At 51.0% G+C, this 14174-nt stretch overlaps 1 protein-coding gene across 3 annotated transcripts in view; it reads left to right on the top strand.

The window, feature by feature from the left end:
- cacna2d2a (calcium channel, voltage-dependent, alpha 2/delta subunit 2a) overlaps positions 1-14174 on the top strand; it is a 115089-nt gene that overhangs the window by 26141 nt on the left and 74774 nt on the right. For all 3 annotated transcript variants that reach the window (XM_062458749.1, XM_062458765.1, XM_062458757.1), the window contains exon 3: positions 4387-4503. In XM_062458749.1, coding sequence (XP_062314733.1) covers positions 4387-4503 — 117 coding nt within the window. The remainder of the gene's footprint in view (positions 1-4386; positions 4504-14174) is intronic.

The following is a 14174-nucleotide window of genomic DNA, read 5'->3' as shown; positions in this document are numbered from 1 at the left end:
TTTTCTTCCCCTGCTCTTCAGTTCGTGTTACTTTGTAGCTGTACGGAGGACAGGCTGCAGGTCTGAAAACTCGGGGATTTGGAGATAGCGTACACTGTTGCGGTTGCTGCGATGCGTAGCCCCCGACACCGTGCACCAAGGGCTCTAGAGTGGCTTTGCTGAACCAAAGCGTAGACTCGTTACGGAAGGTACTGGATCCTTTCTATTGGTTGAGGATGATGCCGGAGAGAGTCCTCTCATGGGATTGACATCCCACGTTTTGATAGTGAGTTTCTGGAAGTTTGCCACCCCCCCCCCCCCCCCCACCACTCCCCATCTGTGTGTTTACACTGACACTCTGATCTTGGCACGCAGGCACCAGTTATCATGGCTAATGATCAGCGCGTGAGAACTAGTGCATATGTGTGTGTGTGTGCGCAAGAAAGGACTTGCGCCTGTTTGCACGTGTTATAGTGTGAATGTTTGTGGTGGGTACAGCATGTCTGTTGAAATGCGTGAATGATGGGGTGTGTGTGTGTGTGTGTGATGGGTTGTGTGTGTGTGGAAGTGACTGTGTGGGTGTGCTTTTTTCCCTGCCAGAGAGAGCATATTGGAGTCTACTGGCATGCCTGCTCTTTCAGACCCTGTGTTAGTGTTAGGAGCAGCCGGTCTGGTTGGCCCAGTCCCCCTGTGTGGAGTCACCTCTGCCAGTTCAGCCCTGTGCTCTGTGATGGAGCTGCTTCCAGGCCTCCACAGACCAGACCCCCACAGACATCAGTAGCTACACTCGGGCACACTGGTGGCTGTTTGCCGTAAAGCTGTTCCTCGTCACCGACAGTATGGGTCAGTCAGTTCTGAAAACCAGTTTCTCGGTGGATCGGAGGAGAGTGCTACAGTAGTACTGGCCATGGAAGCAACCTCATCTATTTCTGTTTGCTTGTGGCCAAACATGTCAGTTGAGATCAGCTGCAGGGGAATGAAGGAATAAGGCTTAGGGTCGACCCATATATGTGTAGACTACACTACATAAATAAAATACAAAATGATTACTTACTTACTTCATACTGTGCATACATGTATGTGGAAAATTCAATCGCCGCAAAATCTCCACAATGGTTGTTCCTCTGAATGCAAACACAGCATTCCTGTGCTAGCATGGAAGGAAACCTCCAATCAGATCACTACTTACAGAGCCCACCGTTCTTAACCAGTCCTCCACCAGCTGTGGAATCTGGTGTCGGTAGGGCTGATGTGCTTGTGGCTCTGCTGCCCTGGCCACTCATCTCACTCCCTCAGTAAGGAGGGGATTTGGTGCTCCTCAAGCCCATCATTGGCAGTATTACCATGTGCTGTCAATCAAAAGGCATGGCAGCGGCCTAATAGACAGCCCCCTGTTTGTCAGAAGGCTCTATGGTTGACAGCACCGCAGAATCCCCCTATCAGAGAGGTCCGAGGGCCTCATCGGGCCACGCCAGTGCGGGCTGTGATGACCGTGACCGCTCTGCTCTCACAGCGTCATCCGTCTGGGCAACGGGCCCCCGTGCAACAGCAGCTAGCTTTGTTTCACAGGGCTATGGGGCTTCTCATAAGCCTGTTGGTTAGCATAGCGATATGAAATGCTGAAAGACGTGGAAAACAACACACGCGTGTAGTGCTTGTATGTAAAAATGGGGGACGTAGCCGTTGGTAACAGGCATTGGAGTCCGCGGTGTTTGCTCGTCCACCAGAAGGGGGAGCTAGCGAGGCCTCGGCGCGGCCTGGCTTTGTGTTGACGCGCCCTCTGAGAAGAGAACTTCCTGTAGGCGTTGAAGCTGCGACGTGTCTGTTGTGTCAGTGTGAGTGGCATCGTCTATGTTTGGATCGTCTCCTCACCTTGAGAGCGAGCCTGCAGGAGATGAGTCTCCCGGAGTGAGGCAGGACCTCTGAGCACCACTGCACATTAGAAGAACTAGTGCACTGCCTCGTGCCCTTTGGTTTTTTCAGACTGTGACTAGTTACTCGTTTTTCTAGTTAAACAGAATGTGCTTTCTGTTGTACATTTCCCTATTCATCATCCAATAACTATGAATTCAAGAACCATGTCAGTTAGCCACTTCAACAGATAGCTGGCTGTAAAACCCACTAGTGATGTGGGTAGATGGATTATTAACATGAGTTGCTGAAAGACAGGCTATGTATAGCTAGGTATCTAATGCAATAGTGATGGTTACGAAGCCAATCCACCCTTTTACCTCTCGAGGGCCTTGTCACATGACAGGAAACATAACTTTTCCCATGGCGATGTGAGAAAGGAAATGTTCAGTTTGTTTTTCTTGTGAAATGCGGTTCCGTATGCAGTAGCTCGTTTCTGAGTCTTGATCATGTGTTTTCGACGAACGCTAGGCGGTGAGCCCGTTTTATATGTTTCCGTTTATTTGTCAAGTTTATATATTTCTTCTCTTCTTTCTCTTTTATCTATTTCATTTTAACAGTCGACACTGCATGTCCTCGGAGCCTGAGCCGCACACCTGCCGCGTTCCAGTTTCAAGCAGCGGCTGTTAGGCGGCCCAGTTGGCGAGATAATCGAGCCACCGAGAAACACACGCACAGAATCCTCGGAATTGTAGTGAGATGAATATTGATTTTCAAACAAATTTGACATGGTTTTTCAAATTGACTTGAAAAAAGGCATCCATTAAAAGAGTCAGGGGTTTGTAGCCTGTCAATGGAGCGGAGCGAACCGCCCTCTTGTTTTATGGTTTAATAAGATTCCGTTAATGGCTTCTTCCACCTTGAAAAAAGACTTCTCAAATGGCACGTGTATCTTTGCACGGGTGTCAGTGTCACCAGATTATTGGTCTGTGGCTTTGAGGTCCACCTCATCCTGCACTGGGGACTAAGGAGTTCAGGCTTATGCGTGTGTTTTTGTGTGTGTACGTGCGTGCGTTTTAAGCTTGCATACTTGTTCATTTCTGTACACACTGTGGGCTAATGACTTCTTCGGGGTAGGTAATTGAAGCACGAAATGAAAGACACCAAAAAAAAACAGCTGGAAAATGAAGCCACCTGTCTTTTTTCTCCCCACTATCATTATTAATGAAGTCTACTTCTGTTTGATTTCGCCACTCGTGCTGCAGCATATGTCACCTTGACAAGCTGTGTGTGTGTAATCAAACAGTGATTCCTCAGAGGACAAGCTATAACCAGACACCAGGCAATCTAGTAAGAGTGTTTCGTTGGCATGGCCCGTTGGAGAGAGAGGCCGTCTCTGGCTGTCTGCCCAGCCTTCAGTCTGACAGAGATAGATCATGTGTGATGGACGCCGCCATTTTTCCCATCTCATTGCTGCACACCAAACGCATCAATCTCGGACAAATAATAGCTCATATCAGGGCCAGATCTATTTTATCCCTCCACACCATTTCAGCCAGCACAATGGGGTGTAAATCCGAGTTCTGATTGGTCTGATTTTGCCATGCCAATCAAGGTGGCGCGTATAAAGGGATCAGTGGGGCTGTGGTTTGGCTGCAGTATGAGCCAGTCTAACCAGTAGAGGTTCATCCAGTAGCTGGCCTGGCAGTATTGAGAGCCTGTTTGTGCTGAGTGGAGCTGGGTCTGGAGTGTATAAGCAGAAACCCTCCAGGGGAAGGTGCTTTGCTCTGCTGCGTGGACCACTTCCTGTCTGCCAGAGAATCAGGACTGCTGAGTCAGGTCGAGGATTCTGGGAGAGTAGGCTAATCTTCCAAGTACATCCCTCTATGGTCCAAACAGATGTCACGATGCCTCTCTTCCCTCTCTCTCTCTCTGAATCCCCACCCCCTCTCTCTCTCTTACGGTCTTTCTGTCTCACTCTGTCTATCACATTCTGTCTATCACATTCTCTCTCTCACTGTCTTTTAATCTGTGTCTGTCTTTCCCTCACTATTAACATCTCTCTCTCTCTCTCTCTCTCTCAATATCTGTATCTGTCTATCTATGGTGAAGCATACATTCTTTCTCTTAATCACTATATCTCGCGCTGTCTTTCTCCTGCTAGTGTTTCTCCTGGCCTCTAGTAGTGTGAGAGTAAGTAAGTTCTCTGTTCAGCCCTGAAGATGGTTTAGTACGTGTGCTCCCGGCCGGGAGTCAAGTGGCCAGCTGTGTGTGCTTCTCTGGTCATGTGTTAAGTAGCCAGCTGGATGCAGGGTGGACTACACTCCCCACTGAGAGGTCGCAGTCATAAAAGCGAGAAGTCATTGCCGATCTCAAATGACCCCTGCTCCCTGCTCATATCGAATGGATGGGAGCCATGTGAAGTCACGTCTAACCTGTCCCCCTGTTTTTTTTAATCCTCTCTCTCTCTCTCTCTCTCTCTCTCTCTCTCTCTCTCTCTCTCTCTCTCTCTCTCTCTCTCTCTCTCCGTCTGTCTCTCTCTCTCTCTCTCTCCAGATCTACAACGAGAAGAAGAGCCAGTTTGACATCAAGAAGAACAACCCCAAAGACCTGGTGGAGAGGGTGGCCCGAGACATCGCCAAGCTGCTCAGCAGCAAGAGGAGAGCCCTGGAGGTGAGATCACGTTACTGCACCTGTCCTCCACCATCTCAGTCAGTTATAAGGAGAAGAATGTCCATACAAACGTACAGTACAGGCAGTAGATTTGAACCTGCAGGTTCTTGATTTGCTAGTTGAGGGATCTACCTACTGAGCGATACCGTACCTCAGACGTGTAGTACAGCTTAATGTACATGTATGGACGGTACATGACCTTTGGTGTACAGGGTCTCACCTGTGCGCTTTAGGAACGTTTCAATGCACCATTGTCTATGAGGGGGAGGTTCAAGTTTAACCATAAATCAAAACCAAGAGAACATGCTGGAGGGGTCATAGATCCAGTCGGAATGGTGATGAGTGTGTGAGGAACACAGGAGGTTGTAAAACGTGGTCCCTTGGTGAGAATTGATATCACCTTCGAGGGAGGACAATATCTTACAGTTTATTCTCTTCCCCAGTGGGAACCAATCAGCTTGCAGCCGTCTGGCTGGTTGTGCTTTCTCATCCTCAGTGAGAGATCACTTTATGAGGCATGGGGAAGGAAAACTTGGGCCATTTTCCAAATCCGTTCATAATGTAGTGGAGCATGAAAGCTTCGGTGTTTGAAGTAATCAGGAAAAAAAAATATATATTTCTGAAAACAATATATTGATGCCCCCCCTGCTTTATTAGGTTCTCTAACAAAGCAGTTAATAAGTTAGCTTTGCTCAAATCAGCACTCCCTTCAGATCTGCAGCGCACTGAGAACCCTCTCAAGTAATTTCTTTTTAGCAACGGATTCTCCATAATACTTGCAGGTGATGTGCTTTTAATCAATTTGGCCATTTACCTCATTCCCCATGATTGAAAATCACATTTTCACACAGTGCCACTTCACGCATAGCGGTGTGCACACGCACGCACACGCACACACACACACGCACACACTGACAGTGAGGAGATGCACTCAGAGGAGACCCAAAGCCCAAAGGCAGAGTGAAGCCACTGAGCCATACTGCTCAGAAAGGGGGATGAGGGGGCTCTGAAAGGGGGATGAGGGGGGCTGTACTCGCCCCTCCTCCCCTGTGTGCCGGCCTGAGAGGGCCCCTCGAGGCATAAAGTGCTGCTGTTTTCACCAGCACAGTGCCTTGAAGGGACAGATGTGCGTATCTTTAAACAGCCGGACTCTTATATGATCAGGCATGTTCACCCGGAGCGGCACACTCTCTTAAAGAGTTGGGCATGGCTCATTCTCTTGCACGGATCCTTGGAGGGGGAGGTATTGTTATGTTTCCCGTGGTCATGCGTGGGATTGGATTTGAACTGGCACCGACCCTCCGCCCCCTGTTTTGGCAGGGGTGCCCTGTGAGCTCAGTGCTCTGCCCACCCCCTCTCCCACCTCCCCTCTCCTACCCATCTACCTCTACCCCTCTCCCACCTCCCCTCTCCTACCCATCTACCTCTACCCCTCTACCACCTCCCCTCTCCTCCCCATCTACCTCTTCCCCTCTCCCACCCCTCTCTCCCTCTACCGCTACCCTCTACTCCCTCTCTCTCACTCCCCTCCCCTCTCCCTCCCCCTCTCCCCTAACCCCACTGGACCACCCTGTCTCCTCACATCCTGTCTCTGCGGCTCACTCAGGAGGGAGGAAATGAGCTGAAAAAAGAGAAGAGCCGGAATGGAAATGTCACCCCTAGGCTTGAGAAAAGCCAAGGAAATGATGTTCAGAAATTCATAGATTTCCAAATGAGCAGCAACAAGGAGAAAGGAAGAGGATAGAGGAAAGGAAAATATAGTGTGAAGAGAGAGAGAGAGAAAGACAGAGAGAAGGTAGTAAAAACAGTAGAAGAAAAAGCAGTGGGTGTGAATTGGTGAGTCATTTTAGTTGAGTTAGTTTAGTCACAAGGCACATCAAAATAGGTTTTTGTATCTTATTTGCTTTAATTTGGCCAGGTCATAAATGATGTCAGTCAACTAAAAATGAAAGACCTCAGCTGAACCAATCCAGTGGTTGTTCATACAGACAGTGTGATGTGGAACCAGACTCCTAATACAGCCTGCAGATAAGGGCGCCTCAAACGCATTCAGGTTTCAGCTGTTGAAGCTGTTTACCGTTCCACTCCATTTTTACCCCCTTCCCCCCACCTCCTGTAACGGTTATTTATCTATAAATGTTTACTCCCGTGCATTTGGAAAACTTTAAATCCGGCACCGTAATCAGTGTGTGTGTGCTACAAATAGCAGGACATTTTATTTGTGCAAATTCCCATTCATTAACTCCTCCCTGGGGTGGTCATATTGCCGAGCATATTTATTTTACTGATGAACTAATGCAAAGAGACTGTAAATGCACAGCTCCCGACGTCGACATGGAAACGACCTCACGGAACTGACTGAGCTCTCTGAAACGTAAAAGCCTGTCTTACCCTGGTGGAACCTGGGGGTTTAGAACGAGAACATGAATTATGCTTTATTCCCCACGTGATTCTGTTCGACACAGACTACAGTAGAGAAGGATCCGTTTGTACAGTCTCCCTTCGTCTCTCTCCCTCTCTCTCTCTCTCTCTCTCTCTCTCTCTCTCTCTCTCTCTCTCTCTCTCTCTCTCTCTCTCTCTCTCTCTCTCTCTCTCTCTCCTCTCTCTCTCTCTCTCTCTCTCTCTGTCTCTGTCTCTCTGTCTGTCTCTTTGTCTCTGTCTCTCTCTCTCTGTCTGTCTCTCTCTCTCTGTCTCTGTCTCTCTGTCTGTCTCTCTCTGTCTCTCTGTCTCTCTCTCTCTCTCTCTCTCTGTCTGTCTGTCTGTCTGTCTGTCTCTCTCTCTCTGTCTCACTCACATCCGTAGACATCTTGGCAGTGTTCAGCGCATATCAGCAGCATTCCCAGCAAGACGTTGAGTGGTCTAGTCAAGAATCATGCGTCACTCTTCCCCACTCAGCCGTTTTAATGAGCTCCTCGGTGATTCCAGGAGCACCTCCAGTCTGGTGTGGTGTAATGAGGTAGAACCTAAGTCGACTCGTCCTGGTTCTGCTACCCAGCGCCAGGCCTCTACTATTCATCGCCTGCGAAATAGGAAGAAAAAAAAATACTGCTGATAGAGGGTGCTATCTCAGAAGTGGGGGGACATCGATCCACTGGGATAGTGAGTTGTTGAGTGCTCGTGCGTGTGGTATCTGAATGTGTCAGACACCCCACCAGAAGACTAAAAAACCCACACGACTTTGCGCGTGCGGCCGTCTGACAGGCCTCTTGACGCAGCTTTGCAAACAGAACAGAGAACCCCCGATGTAACCTGTCGCGCGTCGAAAATAAAAAAAAAACCTTGCAGAAGGGATTCTTGTTCGACTGATGTGTGTCTCCTTTCTTCCGCGTCTCTTTGGAGTGGCCCCGCTCGGCGCCACATAGCCAGCTGGAGATGAGTTAGCCTTCCGCGCCTCTCTGAAGCAGCCTGTCAGTCAGTCAGCACCAGCCGGCCAGGGCTGCGCAGGGCTGTCGATCAGACGGGGCCCGTGGCCGGGGGGGGGGGGGTTTCTCCCAGGCCGTAGGAGAGGAGACACAGATCACGTTACATCACCGATAGCAGCCTTAACTGCCATTGTCAACTCGCGAGTTAGGATTTCACAGAGGGGAGTGATGGAATAAAGAGGACTGAGGTTTGGTCTAATCCAATTACACAGATCTCTGTGGTGCTCCTCCAGTGCCATTTCCGTCGGTTGCCTCCGGTCTGCCTCCGGCCTGCTGTGGATAAACACACGTTGTGCATGGGGGTCTCTGGGCGTGCGTTACCGAGCGCCTTGTCACTCGCATCCAACTTGGCCGGAGGCGAATGCGAGAGGGAGGGGAACAGAGGCCGAGTTAGCCGCCCCTGTCTCATGCTCATGTTCACCTGTGGCTTTAGGTAGATCCCCTCTCAGGGCTTGTAGGCTTCCAGACCCTGTCTGCTCTCAAGAAGGGGAATACTGTCAGTGGCCAAACACAGCCCACTCTGGACCTAGAGCAGGATGGCTGTGCTGAAACAGTTTGGGTAAAAGAAGAAGGGAGAGGGGGTCTGGGTGTTTTGAGGAGCTGGGAGATTGGGAGGTGGTGGGGTGGTGGTGGGGGGGGTGGGTTTCTGGCTGGGAGGACAGAGATGCTCTGTGACGGTGCAGTCATAATGATTGGAGTTGTGTTCGAGTGGAAGAGCTTTGACTGGACACTGTGCAGGGATGGCCAAAGTGCGCTTGACAGAATAAATCAGTCACTGTGTGTATGTCTCTGTTTTCACCCTGACCATGGAAACCAAGACGACACAGAGCGACAGGCCAGGGGTGCGGGGAGGACGGGCGGGCCGCTGTGTCGTCCGACATCATGTTACCGCCGTGAATAATTCACTGAGACACAGACTCACTCGCCGCACACGCGCGGGCCAGTTTGAGATGCGAGCGCGCCCGCGCAAAACACACACATTCCGTGTGGCCGTGTCACGTGCTGGAGGGATGTGTGTGTACTGTATGTGCACACAGGCGGGTCTTCTGGGCTGCATAGCTACACACGCGAAGGGAATATGGTCCCTTTTCCTTTGAGTCTGCGCTGGTGTGTGTGACTCGAGTCGGCATCCCAGCACGCTCTCAGACGCCTCAGCGACTCGCTTTAATTGGACAGGCACCCGGTGCAAATCACCAATTTAAAACAGCTAAATTTAGCCCTCTGTCTTTTTTAAAGGGCCACTACCATAAAAAAAATGTAAGCACACAATTACACCACAATGTGCCATCGAGTGTAGGCCTTCGTGGGCGTTTGTGCAGATGAGTTGAGTGTGGGTACGGTGAGGGGATAGTGTGTCGTGTGTTGGCGGGGGCAGAGTCTGAACCCTCCGACCCCTGGAAGGAGGAGAGGTTTGGTTACAGCTCTTACTTTCCCCTCTGGGGACTGATGGGAAGAGAGTGAGTGTTGTCCTGACAAACAGAGTGTACCCTCTCTGTCTCTGTGTTATAGGTGCTTAGTGTCTCGGCAGTAAAATACTTGACATCGTTCCATTTGAAGACGTTCCTCTGTGTTTTTTAATCACCAGAAACACCAGTATAACGTTCGATAAAAACCGAAGCCCCCCGGCACTATTTCAAACGGCCGTAAAAGTGACGGCAGCCGGCGGGCCGACGCTGAGCGCCGGCGCCCGACGACCGTTCCGTCTCCCTCCCCGTCGGCGTTAGCGCGATGATGAATGCGGCGGCGTCTCTCCCAGCCCAGAGTGAGGAGCTCCCCACAGCCTTGCCCCCCCCGTCCCCCCCCCCCGTCCCCCTACGCTGCTTGTCGCGAGATGCTTTTCTGGGATGGATTAGTCAGGACCGAGCTGCAGTCTTTGAACACGGTTTATTTAGAGGAGCGTCTAGACTGCTTCCGTGAAAGACGTTCAACGTCGGTTCTGTTTCAAGTGTCGAGGTCGTAACTTTACAGTTGATCCATTATTAACCTCCCGTGGACCTAGTGTGCCGCTCAGTAATAGTGCCTAGCCCTCGGCATGGCTTGTGTTCATTTGCGGGGCTTTAATGAATTACAAGGCCCTCGTAATGAGCATGCATGAGCAGTGCTTGGGGGGGGGGGGGGGGGGTTAACGAAGCCAATCACCAGTTAAAGTTTTAACATGCATGAAGTCGGCCGCCATTAAAGGTGACTCAATGTTGTATACACCGCGAAAGACGAGGCCGCGGTCTGCCATACTGCCAAAGAGAGGAGAGTCTAAGAAAGCAATTTAGTTTTTCATCTCCTGCAGGCTGTTGGAGAGGCAGTTATAGCACTCGTGTCCCATCAGGGGAAGCAGGGGAACTAGGGAAGTAGGCCGAGTTCTCCTTGGGCAAAAATAGAAAGATATAACTCCTCAGCTCCGAGCTCCAAAACATTGATTGGCAAAATCAAATTCCCATTCTGTTTTTTTTTTCCGTCGTCAATTCCCGCGAGAAACACAGGACGAGTCGCAAACCTTTTCTGGGGAAACAAGGCGACGTGGTGGTTGACTGAGGTGTCGAAGGAAGGTTTGACTGGATCGCGATCGATGCTGTTCCTCCGCTCTGAGCATGGGACGACAGCAGCCGTCTACTCACACACACACACACACAGACAGACACACACACACACACACACCACACAGACACACACAAATGCACACTTCCCATCCCCCCTGAAAACTCCGCCCTACTCCCTGGCCCCTGTCATTCAGATCTATGAACCTCCATTAGCAACCATCTGTTACAACCTGCAGCAAAGCTATTACACCTCCCTCTCTCTCTCTCTCTCTCTCTCTCTCTCTCTCTCTCTCTCTCTCTCTCAAATTCTACCTCTCTCTCAGACACACACACACACACACACACATGAATAAACATGCTCACCAACACATGTAGCTCATCACGAAGCACATGCCCAGCTAACTCCTGTTTAGCCGTGAGAATGTAGTGGAGCGATGTGTCTTTAACCTTCAGAAGGAGACGGTAACTTCTCACCTGCAGAAACATCTGTGCTAACATTGCCGACTACAGCAGCCCAGATGACCGCCCTCACATCGTTCACACACACACACACACGCATGCGCACGGGCGCACGCACACTCACACACACGCGCACACACGGGGGCCGGTCAAGCTCACGCAGTGCAGCGTCCTAACACACACAGGGGTGGGTCGTAACACACACAGGGGTGGGTCGTAACATAAGAAATACAGATGATTGTATCACAGGATGATTGTATCTCCCGTATTGGGTCATTCTATCACTCCCACAGATAAAGGTCACCACATCCCACCTACTGTTACCTGACGGAAATTCCCATTAGAGAAATATCCGAATGTGATCTGCCAACAGAACTGCCTGCAGCCCTTAAGCAGTCCTCCTTTCTTTAGATGCAGAAACTCCAAATTTCAATTTCACATTAATGCAGTTGTATTTCCCCCCCCCCCCCCCCCCATTGAACAAATGCCAATGTACTGAGAACGATTTGCTTCTGATTCGTGTGCTCCTGCCTCACCAACAATACCTCATTAAAGTGACAATGTGTGTGTGTCAGGCAGGCAGGAAGTGGCAGGTTTGATTCTCCATCTAATCATCCCAGTTCCCCTTGAAAGGAGAAAAGGGTTGCTGTGTTTGAGCAACGCGTTCACGTAGCAACAGCATCTGCTTCACTCCTTCATCTCCCCGTCAGCCAGAGACAAATGAATGGAAATGACTGCTTTGTGCTTTTATGCCGACGTCTCATCGAGATGCGTAAAACATATATTTCCCAGCTTCATGTGTGTGGTTTTGTAACGGCAGGGGGGGGGGGGGGACTCTTGAGATTTGGAATGGTTTCGCTAAAGCGCTGAGGTTTTTTTTTCTCGCGGGAAGGCGGTACTTTTGTCACTTGGTTGTTTTCTCGCCTTCAGGGTACAATTGAAAAAGATCATTTCATATGAAAGGGGCTTTTGAAATTCCTCTGCAATCGAATAGAAAATATGTGTTACACTGCCATGTGACAGTGAAGAAAAGACTCGGCTGACAATAGGCCTTGCGTGTATAGAAAGGAAAACCGTAAAGGGAAATGGCTGACAAATGCCTCGTACACAGTGTGTATTCCAAAATAAAGAAATAAAGACCTGGGCAGAATCCACAGGAACGGTCTTAATTTATGTTGATAGGATCTAAATAGAGGCATCTCCTCCTTCTCCTCCTCCTTCTCCTCCTTCTCCTCCTCCTTCTCCTCCTCCTCCTCCTCGTCCTCCTCCTCCTCTTCATCATGGAGATAATCCATCTGATCCTCTCAGGCCACACAGTCACATGGCTCCCCAGGCGAGTTTCCGGGCCTGCTCACCGTAGGAGATGCTACCCCTCGGACACAGAAGATCAGACGTTCACATCTCTAGGAGTAGCTCTTTCCATGTGTAGGAAACGTCTTTGTACTATAGCTACGATGTACCGACAATGTACGTCGAAAAACGTATTTGAATCATTTCTTCTTTTTTTTGGGGGGGGGGGGGGGGGGGGGGGGGAGCATTTAGCCCTTGTTTTCATCCATTTTGTGGAATGGCATTTGAGTGTGTGAACAGAGGGCTAACCGCAGTGTGCGTGTGTTTGTGCGTGCGTCTACATGTGTACATGTGTGGCTGTTTGGTTTGAGCGATTGGGGCCCAGGAGGCCGTGGTACAAAATGATGGTGGTGTGGTGAATAGGCCCATGTCTGAATGTTGGTCTCCTGTCTGTAGCCTGCCACTCACCCCTGGGAGCAGGGCTTTTCATTCCAAACACATGGAGACCAGGGGTCTCTTTGAGCACATCCCTCTTCCTGCTGTCCTGGTGGAGCGAACAGGAGAAATTATGGGCTGCCGTCCTGAAAAGGGGCTGTTAGTCTCCAACAGCTCAGCGATCGGGGAGGTTGGGCTGTTTTCACAGTAGGGGGCAATGTACTCACGAGTGCCCACACTAATACACATAAACGCACGCACAACCACACACATGCACCCCCCCCCCACACACACACACACACACAACGGCACACACGCGCACAACGGCACAACCACACACAGCCCCTGTCCTTTATACATGTCGGATCAGTGGGAGCGTTTGATGACGGAGCCCCTTTACGGGCAGGGTTAGTCACATCGAGCAAGGTCTTTGATTTCCATTTGAGCTGGTGAATTAAAGCTGTTTAGGAGAAAGCCATTGAACAAACTAGTGTGGGTTGACAGCGTGCATAAGCGCTTCACCAGAGCACCACCTCTGCACCAAAGAGCCAGACAACCAGACAACCAGACAACCAGACAGGTGCGGCCCTGCCACACCCCAGCAGACCCCATGTGAAACAGGGAAGCCAAGGTCCAACGGAGCACGTCGGCTCCGGCAGAGACAGCTCCCTTTCACGAGGGTGGCGGGCTGAGCCTCGGCAAAGCCACCGCGCCCCCCCCCCCGGCGGAACGTCCCGGCGTCGTCACGGGGAGAGCGGCCCCCTCCCTCGGCCCCCTCCCTCGGAGGCTGGCGTGGGAGGGTTCCCGTGGAAGGGCGGAAGAGGTCGGTTTATAAAAGGGGTCGGGAAAGGAGGGGGATGGTGTTTAGTACCGTACCTGGTGTTCCGGCGTTAGCGGACAGGGGCTTGGGGACTGGTGCCGTACCGGGGCCGACCCTGTTCAGATCCTCGAATGTACACGACCCTCCCGCTGCCCCTCGGCCGAGGGAGACTGACGGAGACGGAGAGGGAGCCTGGTGCGGCGAGGGCAGGAAGAACCAGAGGTCAAACTTGGCTTTTATTTCCTCCTTTCATCAGTGAGGGGTGGTTAATCTCCTCACCTTATCTGAGCGCCCCCCCTCCTCCCCCCCCATCCCAGGCCCGCCCAGGGAGGATGCATCACGCCTCAGCCTCCCCTCGCTGTCCTCGCTCCCCCCCCCCCCCCCTCCCTCCCTCCCCGCCCCCGTCCCCCTCGCCGGGCTCTCCGGAGGAGGTGGCCGCGAGATTGGATTATTATTTCCCTCCATTCCATTTCTCCCCCAGTTTGCATTCATTTGCGGCGGGCTGTCAGTTCATCTCTGGTGTGTTTGTTTCTTAAGTAGAAGGCGTTCAGGAGCTGTCTCAGCTTGTTGCCCTCGCTTCAGCCGGGCCACTGGCTCCTTCGCATCTATTGGTTATGTAAAAAAGAAACAGGCTGCTTGTTGACGTTTGCTAGTCAAATGCCTAGAACTACCCTGATGACACAATTCTTACAATCTGCCTCCTGTGTGTGT

This window comes from Osmerus eperlanus, chromosome 1 (genome assembly GCF_963692335.1).
Source record: "Osmerus eperlanus chromosome 1, fOsmEpe2.1, whole genome shotgun sequence".
NCBI lineage: Eukaryota > Metazoa > Chordata > Actinopteri > Osmeriformes > Osmeridae > Osmerus > Osmerus eperlanus.
Note: the sequence above shows the minus strand (reverse complement) of the source record. Positions and strands in the feature narration are given on the sequence as shown.